The following is a 14,003-nucleotide window of genomic DNA, read 5'->3' on the forward strand; positions in this document are numbered from 1 at the left end:
TATGCAGAGCAGCTTAATGTACATGCACTCGAAAGAGGAGAAATAGTCCAAGCACTGTGAATATAGAAAAAAGTGATCTCGCGCATTTAAATCTACTCACACATGGTGTAAATTAGCATATAAGATGACATAATTATTAAAATAGTGATATAAACAATAAGTGAAAAATCGCAAGAGCAAGAATATTAAACACAAGTGACAAGATAAAAAACCAGATGATAAATGAAATAAAGTGCCGAATACTAGGGTAATTGTGCAATAAAGTGCAAGTTCATGGAGTATACAGGTGACTGGTTCTGTCCTGGATGTGCAAGATAATAAGGTGACTCAGTGCAGGGATGGATAAACTGATTGGCCACAGTTTAAACCGGTCCTCATAGGGGATGATTCCAAAAACATTTAGGCTCTCAGAACTCTCACCTCAATGATAGTTAAAATGGGCATCATGTTAAAGTATCTGTTTATCGCGTCACTGTATTCTTCAGACCATTCTTATCCATTTGTCCCGACTTTATTACGTTCCTCTCCACCACTATTGACACTGTCAAACCTGGTAAACAATGTACCTCCAAGGCACAACGGCCCGGTGGGGGGGAGATAGGGAGAAAGAAGGGAACCTCCAATAGTGTAGTATGTTAAATCATATAATGGTAGTTTATTAGGGGGCTTCAGGGTGGTCTCTTACATAACAAAACTTTAAAAACAAGCGAGTACAGCTGGAACGGCGTTTAGAGTGCCTCCTTACTTGGACTTCCGGTTACGTCTGCTCTCCGCCACACCCTACGCGTTACGTCACCGCTCGTGACTTCAACTGGGGAACCGGATTGGTCAGAGAGCTATGCTTTTTATATGGTTATGCCGGAAGTATTGTAGCGGCCATTTTCTTGTGGCCCGCTGATATATATCAGCACGGCAATTTTAAAGAAGGTAAATGAATATACATAGCGGCCATTATTGTGTAGATCGTGTTGGTACTGTCATCAATGATGGTATATGGCAATCATATAACATAAACTTTGGAATTAAAATAAACGTTATTGGTTTAAACTCTGTCACCAGAAAATAATTTAGAGAGGAGAGAACTGGACATAAATCTGTTTAGTACGGGCGCATCAGTCGTATACCGTAGTACTTAAGGAGATGCTAGTACATATATACAATATATATTTAAAATTTCTAATGAATAAACAAAATTCTTGGATAGCATAAATATCATAATGGCATAAATCTAGTATATAAAATCTATAATTATAAAAAATGTAAAAATAGATTAAAAATTGCTAAGAAAACAGTTTAAGTCAAATTCAACAATTATACCTCTAGGCGTTAAGGTACCCATGGTATATATCCAATAGGATTCTCTTTGGCTAATAGTCCTTATTTTATGGCTGCCTCTCCATGACCCTTTGTATTTTTCTATACCCCAAAATTGAAGGGATGTGGGATCCTGATTATGTGCTAATGCAAAATGTTTCGATACATTATGTTTGGGGTTTCCTTTTTTAATATTTTGAATATGTTCTTTTATTCTGGTTTTGAGGGCTCTTTTGGTTCTACCTACATACTGGAGTTTGCAGCTGCATTGTAACACGTACACTACTCCCTCTGTATGGCATCCTATAAAATCATTAATCTTAAATGTTTCTTGTGTAGTTGTTGCTGTAAAATCTATTCTGTAAAATCTGTCCTTCTCACCTACAGTACGAAGGACACTTGTACTTAATCTTAGTCCAAGCACTGTGCTCACCCCCTGGGCCCCTCTGTAGACCAGCTGGGGCCCAGAAAAATGTAATTACACCCCCCTTCTCTAGTAGCGGGGGTGAGGTTTAGAAAGCTCTAGTTTTTAATATGCAGAAATTAACTGTAAAACTTCCCAGGCCCCTCTGTGGAGCCGATGGGGGCCGGGCCCGGTACAACAGGGCTGGCTGTACTGCCCTATGAGTGGCCCTGGGTACTATGGATATCTCCTAAACTTGCACCATTTGGGAGATCATTACATGGCTCCAGCCAATGATGTCAAAATCTTATGTGCAGTATGCTCTGCATTCATGTATTGTAATTGCATAGAGCGCCATGCCCTGATAATGACTCCAGTGCGCATGCATGAGAGTGACATCATCACGACCGGCCATTTACACAGCCAGAGAGTGCAAACCCAGAAAGAAGACCGGGTAAGGATAGAAGCATCAGACAACCTGACAGCTCAGCGCTGGAGGGCTCCACTTGAAAGGTAATTATGTCATAATAAGCTAGTATAAATCTCCAGAGTCCAATTTAAAAAAAAAATGGTTATAGAGTTTAAGGGTGGCTTCCCACTACCCAGCTGCGCTTTTGCTAAAGCACAGCCTAGCCATGGTTTTCGTGTGGGTTAGCTCTGCTTCTCAAAAGACTTTTATGAGGTCCTGCAGTTTTGGTATGGTTTCAGAAAGTGCATCAAAACTCCTGCACACTGCATCTTTGGTGTGTGGTTCTGAAACCACACAAAACCTCAGGACATCATAGAAGTCTATGGGAAAGCATAGCTAACCTTCTTAAACCCATGGGCTTGTTGCACTTCACCAAAAGAACAACAGGACCGCACTGGGGCAGTGTCACACTGTCCTAATACCGCTTTAAAGATAAGAATGGGAAGAAAATTCACTCTTTGGTCACTTAGCTACATCTGACTCTCAATTTTTACATAAGCATCCCTCGGCACAATGCCCAAATGCTGAGGATACATCAATAAATGTCCTCCCTTTTACAGCTACTGCTTCACAACAAGACAGTTTGCACTGCTGCTTACTGCCATACCTGTTTGTAACTGCCAACTTTGGTCTCCACTAAAGATCGGGAACGAGGCAGAGCAGTTCATATGTGATCAATATGTCAGCTAGAATAATGATTTCAGCTTGTAAAGGTCACTGTAGCCTGTGGAAGGCAGCATACCTTTGTTTATTACTGTAATTGTCTGATACACTTTGAGTATTAAAAAATAAAATAAAAATATATGGTATATTATATTAGACAATTTTGTATTCGTTCCTGTGATATCTAGTCCTGGTGATGACAATTTTCACTAATTCTTGTCTTGGTGTTGCCAGGGTAGATAATGAGGGAAAACTTCCCAATTGGGGTAATAGAAAGAAGTGAAAATCTGAGTGCAGTTTTAAAATAGAACTAAAGAAAAAATTATTATTTTTTTGGATAAAGGGAGTGTTATAACCCCTGTCCGTTTTTTTGCCAGCTGTGTCCCATTGGGTATATTTCCCTTCACTTACTGGCCCATTGCCAAAACAGGAAGTGTGAGGCAATCCCTGGTTGTCAACAGGGTCATCAGAACTAGTGTCCCCATTGGAATCCCCTCTATTATTGTTCTGGTAAAAACCCAAAATTTGTGAGCACTATGTAAAATAACAGCCTCTCCAGACAATCCAGTTCTCTGCCCTGTGCACTCCCTCTCTCCCATTTACTTCCCCATCCCCACTACATGTTATTCGATTTTTTTGTCCAGGACCATATGAGTTTGGAAATTCTAGAGAAATGCTTAAATAATGCATTACAATTTAACTAAACCCATTAGATTTTAGTTCACTAGTCAAAACTGAAATTAAATATGTTTATGCTGTCACCATAGCATGGCACTGTGGACAGCACAATTAATGATACACTATGCCACGTCCTAAATCTGTTGTATAAATACAGGGATTGGAAAAAAATTACTTTTCAGGCATGTTTTTCTTTTGGTTAAAAAATAAAAATGTTTATTCATTACAAATCATTGACGAAAAAAGACTAGGACAAAGATAAAAGACATTTACATAAGTGAATGTGATTTAAAAACATGTCTCAGTGACCAACCATGCAGTCCAATCACAGCCGTCATGTGATGTAAATAGAGAGCCGGTTGCTAGGCGATCGACTCGCCTCTCCTCACACAGAAGTTGTCAGTAAGGAGAGGAGAGCAGATCGCTGCAGCCGGCCGGTGATCAGTGAGTATGAGATGTTTTTTACAGCTTTTTACACACTGATCACCGGCCCAGTGTCCCCACACATGTCCCCACACAATGTAAACACAAAATAGTGTCCTCAAAACACATGTCCCCACACAGTAAAAACACCTGTCCCCCACATATGTAACAGTAAAATCATATGTCCCAATGATCATCTGCACACATATGTCCGTGATCACTTGCACACATCTGTACATGATCATCTGCGTACATCTGTCTGTGATCACATAAACCAATTATTATACACTTAACGGGATTTTTTTTTTTACCAAAGACATGTAGCAGAATACATTTTGGCTTAAATTTATGACAAAATTCGATTTTATTGGATTTCTTTTAAAATAGAAGGAAGAAAATATTGTTTTTTTTTCCAAATTTCCACTCTTTTTTCGCTTATATCGCAAAAAATAAAAAGTTGTAAATAAATACCACCAAAAGAAAGCTCTATTTGTGTTAACAAAATATTGAAGCTTTCATTTGGGTACAGCGTAGCATGACCGCGCAATTGTCATTGAAAGTGCAAGAGCGCTGAAAGCTGAAAATTGATCTGAGAAGGAAGGGGGCGAAAGTGCCCAGTATTGAAGTGGTTAAAAGTACAACATTTATTAAAAGTAAATGACAGATACAGGTAAAGATAAAGAAAATATGACAAGGATACTTAACTAAAGATGCTTGTTTCCTGCCACAGGTCCCCCCATTAAATGGCATGGTGCAGGTGACCACAGACGCATGCATGATTGCAAGCTCTGAAGACGAGACACGTATTACAAGCTGTGTGTGTGTTATACAGGAAAATGGCCAACCCATCCCCCACTGCAGCACATTCCTAAAGGAGTGGGCTGGCTTGTCAATATACAGTAGTCAGTTTACACTCACAATCAACTAAACTTTATCCTTGTATAATCCCTTAGCCAAGGCTTGGAGGCATTCTTAAAGCAGAGTTCTGCCAAAAAAATTAAATGTCAGCAGATACAAAAAGTGTAGTTGCTGACTTTTAATAATCAGACACTTACCTGTCCTACGGTCCAGCAATGTGGGCGTACGAAGCCCCGCTCCTCTCCCCCTCTCCTCCACGGCGCCGGCATCACTACTGTGGGCGCCTGCCTGTGGCATCACAGCCGGGCATGCACTGTGCATGCGCAAGCCACGCTGTGTTTGGCCGGGCAATCTTCTGGACCTGTGATGTGTTCCAGAAGATTGCAGGGAGGGAGGGGGTAGAGATGAACTTCCTTCTGGTGCTGCGGAGGAAGTGGGAGCTTGATGCCTTTAAAAAGAGTGTATCTGCCCCCCCCAAAAAAAATGTCAGGGAATCACTATCTCTTAAAGCGGAAGTTCCATTTTTGGGTGGAACTCCGCTTTAAATATTTGTGAAACCACTAAACAACTTTAACTAATATGTAATATGCTATTTGTATATCACTTTGGAAGCTGCAGCTTGGCATTGCAGGCTATTATTAAGCTTATGATCTATCAAAACTCCTATATCCTTCTCCACCATTGATTCCCCCAGTTGTACTCCCCCTAGTATGTATGATGAATGCATATTCTTAGCCCCCAAGTGTATTTTACATTTATCAGCATTAAACCTCATTTGCCACATAATTGCCCAATTAGGTCAGCTTGTAAGTTGGAGACATCCTACAAGGATGTTATTCCACTGCATAGCTTGGTGTCATCTGCAAAGACTGAAATGGTACTTTTAATCTTAGACCCTATATCATTTATTAAAAAAACAGTGGTGATCAAATACCACCAAAAGAAAACTCTATCTGAGTAAAAAAAAAAATTATATAAATTTCATTTGGGTTCAGAGTTTCATGACCAAGCAATTTCCAGTTTTATTAAAGCAAAGCAAAAAAATGAAGGTGGTAAAACCTTCTGGAGGTCAAACGGTTAATACTGCTTCCTTGTGTTTTATGAAATTGTGTTCAAAGGTATTAGGTATAAATAACACTTTATTTTTATTTTTTAACACTTTTTGCATAGAACCCAAGAAGGAAAGAATGCAATTTGTTGCTGTGGCAGTTGCTGTTGTGTTCATTCTCATTGGACTGGGGATATTGATTTACAAGTTCAGGTAAGTGTGATGATACGAAAAAATCCAAAAACTAGAGTCTTAAAATGTAAAGGTAACATTTAAAAAAAGACTACTTTTTAAATGTTATGGTTACATAAATACTTAACAATCAAAAATGAAAAATGTTATTCAACACACATAATGATCAATAACCACACAAAAAGCATAAAACTACAAAAAGAAAAAAAATCAAGACATTGGTGATCTCTAGAAGGAAAAGTCCCATGTGCAGAAAGTGACGATCCACATCTTATTCTAAAATACAGCAACTTAGTTATCACCGCCAAACTAGTGAAATGACCAAACAATGTTTCAAGGTTCAGACAAATACATAGAAATCGTAACAATCTAGGTCATAGTAAGTTATAAAGCAGGTTACACCACAACTCCCATATAATCTACTAAGCCACGATGCTCTTAGAAAGAATATTAAATGTATTGGATTCAAAAAGGAAGGAAACACACATCATAAATAAGCTTAGTAGATGGATAGACATATAGGCACAAGCATACCACAATAAAACATTTAAAATAACCCAGTAGGATATCTCCAAATATTAATAGCAATACACAGTATATGAATATACAGTATACATATAATATACCTATGATAAACCTATGGATACAACCAATGATCAACAAGCAATGTGATGGGATAAAACTTCTCAGGCCTTCTAAATACAGTTTCCTATTGGGGGGATCCAGGTGCAAAAAAAAAACTGACACTAATAAATTATTACATGTGCATTCAAAATATAGTGGACGAATAAATCCATGCAAGCACAAGAAGAATATGCAAACCTCAGATAGAGTTCTGGACAGGATTTGAGACAGGTGCTGCACATTAATATTCTGCTATTGTACAGATATTGATCTCAGTGCTGTATTAGTCCACTACGCTCACTTGTGTGTGAAATCTTCACATAAATTGCGCTCACTGGATAGTTGACTCTTCCTTCTTGCCTATAGCCAAGGGTTTGTACCTGAGGACAATATACTATAAACTGGAAGAGATAGAGAAGCAGAAACAGAACACACTGGATAGTAGAGATAAAACACTTTTTGACAACTAAAAAAAATGCTATTGCTATATCTGAAAGGGTTGGAGATAGTAGAGGTACCCCAAGTGTTCAGGTTGTCCATTATATCAAACTAATTACAGAACATCGTTTTTATGCATATTGGTTGAACAAGTGGCTTATTCCTTGTAGCATCCAATACAGATAGATGACACCTGTAGTTTGTCTCTTCTTCTGGTGGTATTATTGAAGGCGAATCTTGCTTCTTTTTGATTGCAAGGGTGTTGTCTGTGAGATGTAGCCTGTTGATATACTCATTATTAAGTCATTTTATGGTATATTTTATTTAAGCCTGTGGTACAGTGTGCAACATTAAAACCAAAGTGAACCAAAAAGTACATTAGGGAGGGTCATATTGTTTCCTCCCAAAGAGGATGGACCCTTGCCTGAATCCCCTCTGTGGCACAAAACTCCTGACAGGAGCAAGGCACTCTGGTCCACCTAGGTAAAAGGCTTGTGGAACACTCTCTTCATGATCAATCTAAGCCGACCACTAAGTACTAGGTTAGGGGAGAAAGGAACCTAAGGGCCTGTTCTGTTCATCTTTTAAGGTCATTTGCGGTAAAGCAAGGAAGCATAAAAAAATTCTGTAGTGTATTATTGTTTTTACTAAACAGCAAGAACTGCACATACAACTGTAGGTAAAACAATTCACTGCATACAAAGTATCACAAAATATGCCTACAACATGCACAAGCTATCTATCCTTCTAGCAAACAAGCATGTACAATATATGTGATAGGCATACACTAAACAGTTACTTAACTTGGTTCTTCCTGGTGATGGAGTCTTCTTATTGCTCCTTCCTTCTCAGAGTTCTCCAGCACAACTGTTCCTTTGCTCCTCATCACATGCCTTGTTCAAGTCATCTTTCCCCTCCCCCTACTTCCTGTAGCATCAATTCCTGTCCTGAGCTCATGAAGCAGTCCAACAGGTTAATTAGCAAATGAATAGGGGAATCTTAGCTTCTAAACACAAGGTTTTAAAATGTTGATACATATTTATGCTACAAAAAATTACCAAAATTGCCACAGCAACACATCCCACCTCTTGATTTTGATAGCCTATTATAGGAATAATATTTCTCAGTGACTCTTAAAACCTTTGTCCAGGAAAGGGCAAAATAAACCCCCTGTATTGTAAATGGGATGAAAGATTCTCCTTCGACACCAACATATACTGAACAGTGAAACTTTTGTCCCTGGACAAGCTGCAAAATTTCTTTCAGCAGGGTTAGCAATGCCTGCGGCAGTTTGTGTAACATATGTGGAAGGAAAATTCTAGATGAACATCCATGGTCCTCCATACCACAAGGAAATGCTCAGATGAATGTCCATTCTAATTCAGTCGTCAACAGAAAATCATCTGCATCTTCCTTCTGTTCTCTTCTCTTCTTCTGGTCTTATATAAAAGTTTTGGTGTACAATACACTCTGTGCAAAATAAAAAGTTGTGTTACTCTGTGGGATGGAGAGAGTAAAATAATCTGACTAGTCTGTAACACCTTCTCCCAAAGCTCTTTGAACAGGGGACCCAAATCCTCCTCCCATCTGCACTTACACATAAGAGAATACTTTAAGTGGTTATAAAGTCATAAGGTTTTTATCTTAATGCATTCTATGCATTAAGATAAAAAGCCTTCCGTGTGCAGCAGCCCCCCTCACCCCCCTAATACATACCTGAGCCTGATCTTGATCCAGTGATGTCCATGAGTGCTTCAGCCATACAGAACTCTCCTTCCTGATTGGCTGAGACACAGCAGTGGTGCCATTGGCTCCTGCTGCTGTCAATCAAAGTCAGTTAGCCAATCAGGAGAGAAAGCTGCTTGCTGTGGGAACACTCAGCAGGAGGGAGGGGCTAGGAGTGCCAAAAAGGGACCCAAGAAGAGGAGGTTCTGGGCTGCTCTGTGCAAAACCATTACACAGAGCAGGTAAGTATAACATGTTTGTTATTTTTATAGGAGAAAAAAATGAGACTTTACCATCCCTTTAATGAGAACTTTTGACAATAACTGTGTGCATGCCATTGAAATAAGTCGCTTACTTAGTAGTCTCAGCCTGGGCAAGTATATCAAACAAAGGTGTTGGCGCAATGGAGGTGGATGGAATCAAGCCTTGTGCACAAAGTGCATGACTTAATTGAAAATACTAATAAAATAAATGCTGTTCCAAGTTAAACTCTGAATGCAGTTGTTGAAAAGATTTTAAGGTTTCATCAGAATAAAGCTGAGACAGAGATGTGATTCCTGCCCTCTACCACTTTGCAAAGCCTTCCAGCCGAGAACGTTTGACCAATGTATCACTGGACCAAAGTGGGGTGTGGTATATCCAACAATTTCCAAAAGAGTTTTAATGGTTTGCCACACATTGTCAATCAAATTTAGTGTGGGATGTGCAGATTGCACTGTAACCTCCCTGGTGGTATGATTATGTCAGATTTTTGCATCTCAAAGCGGTACAATTGTTTTGCATAGAAATTTGGCGTTTTATTTTATAGGCCTGTAATTCTTAGCAATAACACACATAAATCTGTCCAAACAAGAGTCTAGTAGACATCCCGGGTATGATAAAGTTTGAAAAACAAAATCATAAATTATAATAAAACAAATAACTATAAATAATTATAAAAAAAATAATATAATAATAATAAAATTACTTTCCCCACGATTAACTATCGCTCAATTCTGCAAGTGTTCTAATTTACTATCGCTGTTTTTTAGCTGGTCTAAAACCACTTTTGACGAAAGGGACACTTTTTAGTTGCTATGGACAATCTCAAGTTTCTAGGCAGTTTCTAGGCAGAAACAACAGTATATATACTAGGGACACAAAGCATATAGCACTAGAGACAAAGGGATGTGAAATTATTTTATACAGTAATGTAATCTGTAAGATTACAGTGTACAGTATGTGTTATGAATTTTCAATTTTTATGAATTTGCCGCCGGGGTCTGCCCCCATGCATCACGGTGCTTGCAGGGAATGGAGCCCAGCACACAGGACATCAGGGTGGAGGACAGAGCCCACAGACACAGCAGGGGGACATTGCAGAATCCTGGGGACAAGGTAAGTACACTGCACCAGGATCCTGCAATGCAGTCCCGAGTGTGGCTCAGGGTTACCGCTAAGGGTACCGAAATTTAACCCCGAGCCACACTCAAGAAAACCACCAGGGAGGTTAAGAACAGCAGGAGTGTTTAACATCTGTAATGTGTTTTTATGGAAGTAATGAAGAAAGCATGTTATAAGAGGATCCCTGAGGGCCATGTCTCCCATCCCACAATGTGCTAAAGCTGGGCATCAAGGAAATAAACCCATTGGTTAGGAGCAGACACTCCCCTCTGCTGTTTGCAATATTGCAAAAATTCAAATTTTAATCCTGGGAGTTTTCTTTCATCAGATCAAATCTCTAAACACTGCGTTAATCTTTCCAAAATGCCTAACTGAGATCCAGCACAGTGAATTATGTAAAAGGTACAGTTGGGCATCCAAACCATCTTGAAAAGATTACTGTGGCCGGCTAGAGATAAAGGTAGTTTACACCATACATTGAGAGTGAAATCTAGTAAGTAATAGATTTAAATTCAGGGGGTTGTAACCTTGTATCCATCTAGTAATCTGTATTCTTATGCCGCGTACACATGAGCGGATTTTCTGTCAGAAAAATCTTGGATGTTTTTTTTCGACGGAATCCCGCTCAAGCTTGGCTTGCATACACACGGTCACAAAAAAGTTCTCTGAACTTTCAACCGTCAAGAACGTGGTGACGTACAACACTGTAACGAGCCAAGAAAATTAAGTACAATGCTTCTGAGCATGCATAGGAATTTTGCGCATCGGAATTGGTACAGACGATCGGAATTTCCAATCTAAACTTTTTCCGATCGAAAAATTGAGAACCTGCTCTCAATCTTTTGCTGGCTGGAATTCCGCCAGCAAACGTCTGATGGAGCATACACACAGTCACATTTTCCGACCAAAAGCTCTCATCGGACTTTTGCTGGCAGAATTTCCGATCGTGTGTACGCGGCATTAGGCATTTAAACCGGAAAACTATTTTTAACTGGGACAATAAAGAAAAAGATAAATCACAGAGTTGATCAAGCAGAAACAATAAAGATTTTTCATAGTTGAAGCTAAAGGTCACCTTTTTATAAAGCAATTATAAATGCACGTTTTTTTTTCAGGTAAAAAATGTGCGTTTAATATTTTTTTCAGGAGCCTGCAGTGTAAAGCATTGCACCCGAGATCAGTAGATCATGGGCACAATCTCAGGCTCCTGCAGACTGTCAGTGTATCAGTCTGCTTGCACCTCGTACGAGCAGGCAGATACTTAATGACAGGAAGACTCAATGAACTACTAGAGCACCCGCTAGTGCCCTGGTAGTTCATTGAAAACTACAAGCTTTCAGCTGCATCTGTAAATGAATGACGTAGATGGTTAGGCAGAGCTCCACACAGCAGTGTTCTTTTAAAATTGTGACAGCGGTTGCAAAAATCCCCTGCCTGCTGTCACAATGAGTAGAGAGATTGGGGAGAGTCTGCAGGAAAGGAACATGTTTCAAGTTCCATCCTAAAAATGGGTGGAACATGTAACATGTTCCCAAAGGTGAACTTATCCTTTAGTTCTAAACCACCGAAAATGTACCAAACTCCATAATGAGAGACATTCCAGAGGAGTGGGATGTATATGTATCAGAGATAAAAATAAGTATATCATCAGCATAAAGAGTTAACTTCTCCTCATACGTTTCCCTACCAAAAAAATGTATGTCCAGGGTCAGTCTTAAAGTCGCCAGTGGCTCTATTACGGCTGCAATTTGGAGCAGCAATAGAGGGCAGCCCTTTCTCATTTCACTATTACGGTAAGCGGAAACAAAGAGGAAATTGGTGGAGATTTACTAAAACTGGCGCACTCAAAATCTCATGCAGCTGTGCATGGTAGTCATTCAGCTTCTAATTTCAGCTTGTTAAGTTAAGCTTTGATAATAAAACCTGGAAGCTGATTGGTTTATATGCAGAGCTGCACCAGCTTTTGCACTCTCCAGGTTTAGTAAATAACCCCCATTGACCCGGACCAAGGCCTTTAGACAGAGCAAGTATGCAGCAATTTTACCAAGGTACAGAAAACATCTCTAAACCTGAATTTTTTTAACACCACTCAATAATGTCAAATGCTTTGACAGCATCAAGTAAGCGAAGGGCTCTAATGCATGTATCAACTGGAGTCTAAATATTTAAGAAAGTATGCAGTGGAGAGACTGCATAAAACCCATTTGGCCTGGGTGATTATTTTAGAAATAACCTTATTTCATCCATTGGCAAAGGCTTTTCAAAAATGTTTACATCACTTGTAAACAGCAATATTGTTCTACATAAATCTGGATATAAAGGATCTTTGCCTTTTTTTGGGTATCACCACAATAATTGCTTCTGAATATAGGAGGTTTCAGCCTCAAGTACCCACCTATTGACATGATCCACTTCACGTCTACTGGCAGTTTTATTTGTGTTAAGCACTTGCGTCTCACACCAAAAGTGGCAGCGCTGTATAATTATTAATATCCAATAATAAAGTATGGGCATCCTAGATGGATGTCCTATGGACAGGAAACAGAGAAAGCAAAGAAGGCTTGAGTCTCCACCTAGCATGGATAACTACTTGGTTTATGGTAGCAAAAATCAATAATGGAGAATATGATGAGAGTTAGAAACAAGAAAGACCAACATTTAAGACACCACATCCCATACAAACATCAGTAAGAAGGAAGGGGCTTTAGGCATAAAGCCTTGGGACTTTAAAGGTGTCAGTGTTCAGAATATATATTGAAACCACGTTAGAATAAAAGAGAAATTTTATTACAAAATGATTAAAAAGAGCCTGATAAAGGCCACATATAGTACAGTATTTTTCAAAAAGGTGAATTTAAAAAAAATAATGTAACAACGATTTATATTACAGATACCACTTGTTTTCTCAACATATTTCGCTCTGTGGAGCTTCTTCAGGAGTTCATGTGGTACCACTAGTAAAAACTGAAATTTACATAGAAAAGAAAAATAATCAGTACAATGTGAGATCATAATGAAACCGTTAATAATAGGAAAGGATATCAAATTTGAAGTTTATAAGACATTATATAAAGCATATATGAATCTGTATTGGTATGTAGCGATTGTTCAAATTGAATTCAATATTAGAACTACAGAAAAAATAATAATGACACAAAAGAAAAATTCTCAACCTTACCTAGACATATATTTTGTAACAAGAATTATAAAGTGAGACTGAAGATCACCAAGCAATGAAAAATTCCTCCATAAAGTAGCCCTCTCTCACTGGGTTCCTGCGTCACCGAAAAACTTGCAGAGGTAATACTTATATGATCAAAATTTATGGTGTCCTAATTGAAACAACAGGACAAAAAATATATTATATTTATATAGAAAATCTGATTGATTGTTTTCAATCCAGAGATCATATATATACACAAAGATGTTTGATTGGTTTTACCTTTGGTGTATTTTAAATAGAATCAATATTTGTTATTAATGACATTCTGGGTGTTGATTTGGACATAAGCACCATCGTGGGATGTAAGGAGAAAAAGCTTCAGTGTGGAGATGTTAGGCAGGTCTGGAAAGGGAGGAGGCAGGATCAGCCTACACCAAAATCCAGAACCTAAATAGTAAAAATAGCCCCATCAGTAAATCAAATAGTTAAATGAAAAAAATTTAAAATTGGCCAAGATAAGACAGTTTAGGGACATATAAAGGCTGCCACAGAAAGGGCCTCCTACCTTATAGAAAGATATCCAGGGATTAAGTGTACTGAGGAGGAGAGATTCTACCCTCAG

General features: G+C 38.8%; 1 protein-coding gene across 2 annotated transcripts in view; it reads left to right on the top strand.

The window, feature by feature from the left end:
- The window catches only part of LOC141107507 (major histocompatibility complex class I-related gene protein-like), a 114,128-nt gene that overhangs the window by 85,259 nt on the left and 14,866 nt on the right, over nt 1-14,003 (top strand). For both annotated transcript variants that reach the window (XM_073598278.1, XM_073598277.1), the window contains one exon: nt 5,979-6,069. In XM_073598278.1, the coding sequence (XP_073454379.1) occupies nt 5,979-6,069 (91 nt within the window). The remainder of the gene's footprint in view (nt 1-5,978; nt 6,070-14,003) is intronic.

The sequence above is a fragment of the Aquarana catesbeiana genome, linkage group LG09 (genome assembly GCF_042186555.1).
Source record: "Aquarana catesbeiana isolate 2022-GZ linkage group LG09, ASM4218655v1, whole genome shotgun sequence".
In the NCBI taxonomy this organism is placed as follows: domain Eukaryota; kingdom Metazoa; phylum Chordata; class Amphibia; order Anura; family Ranidae; genus Aquarana; species Aquarana catesbeiana.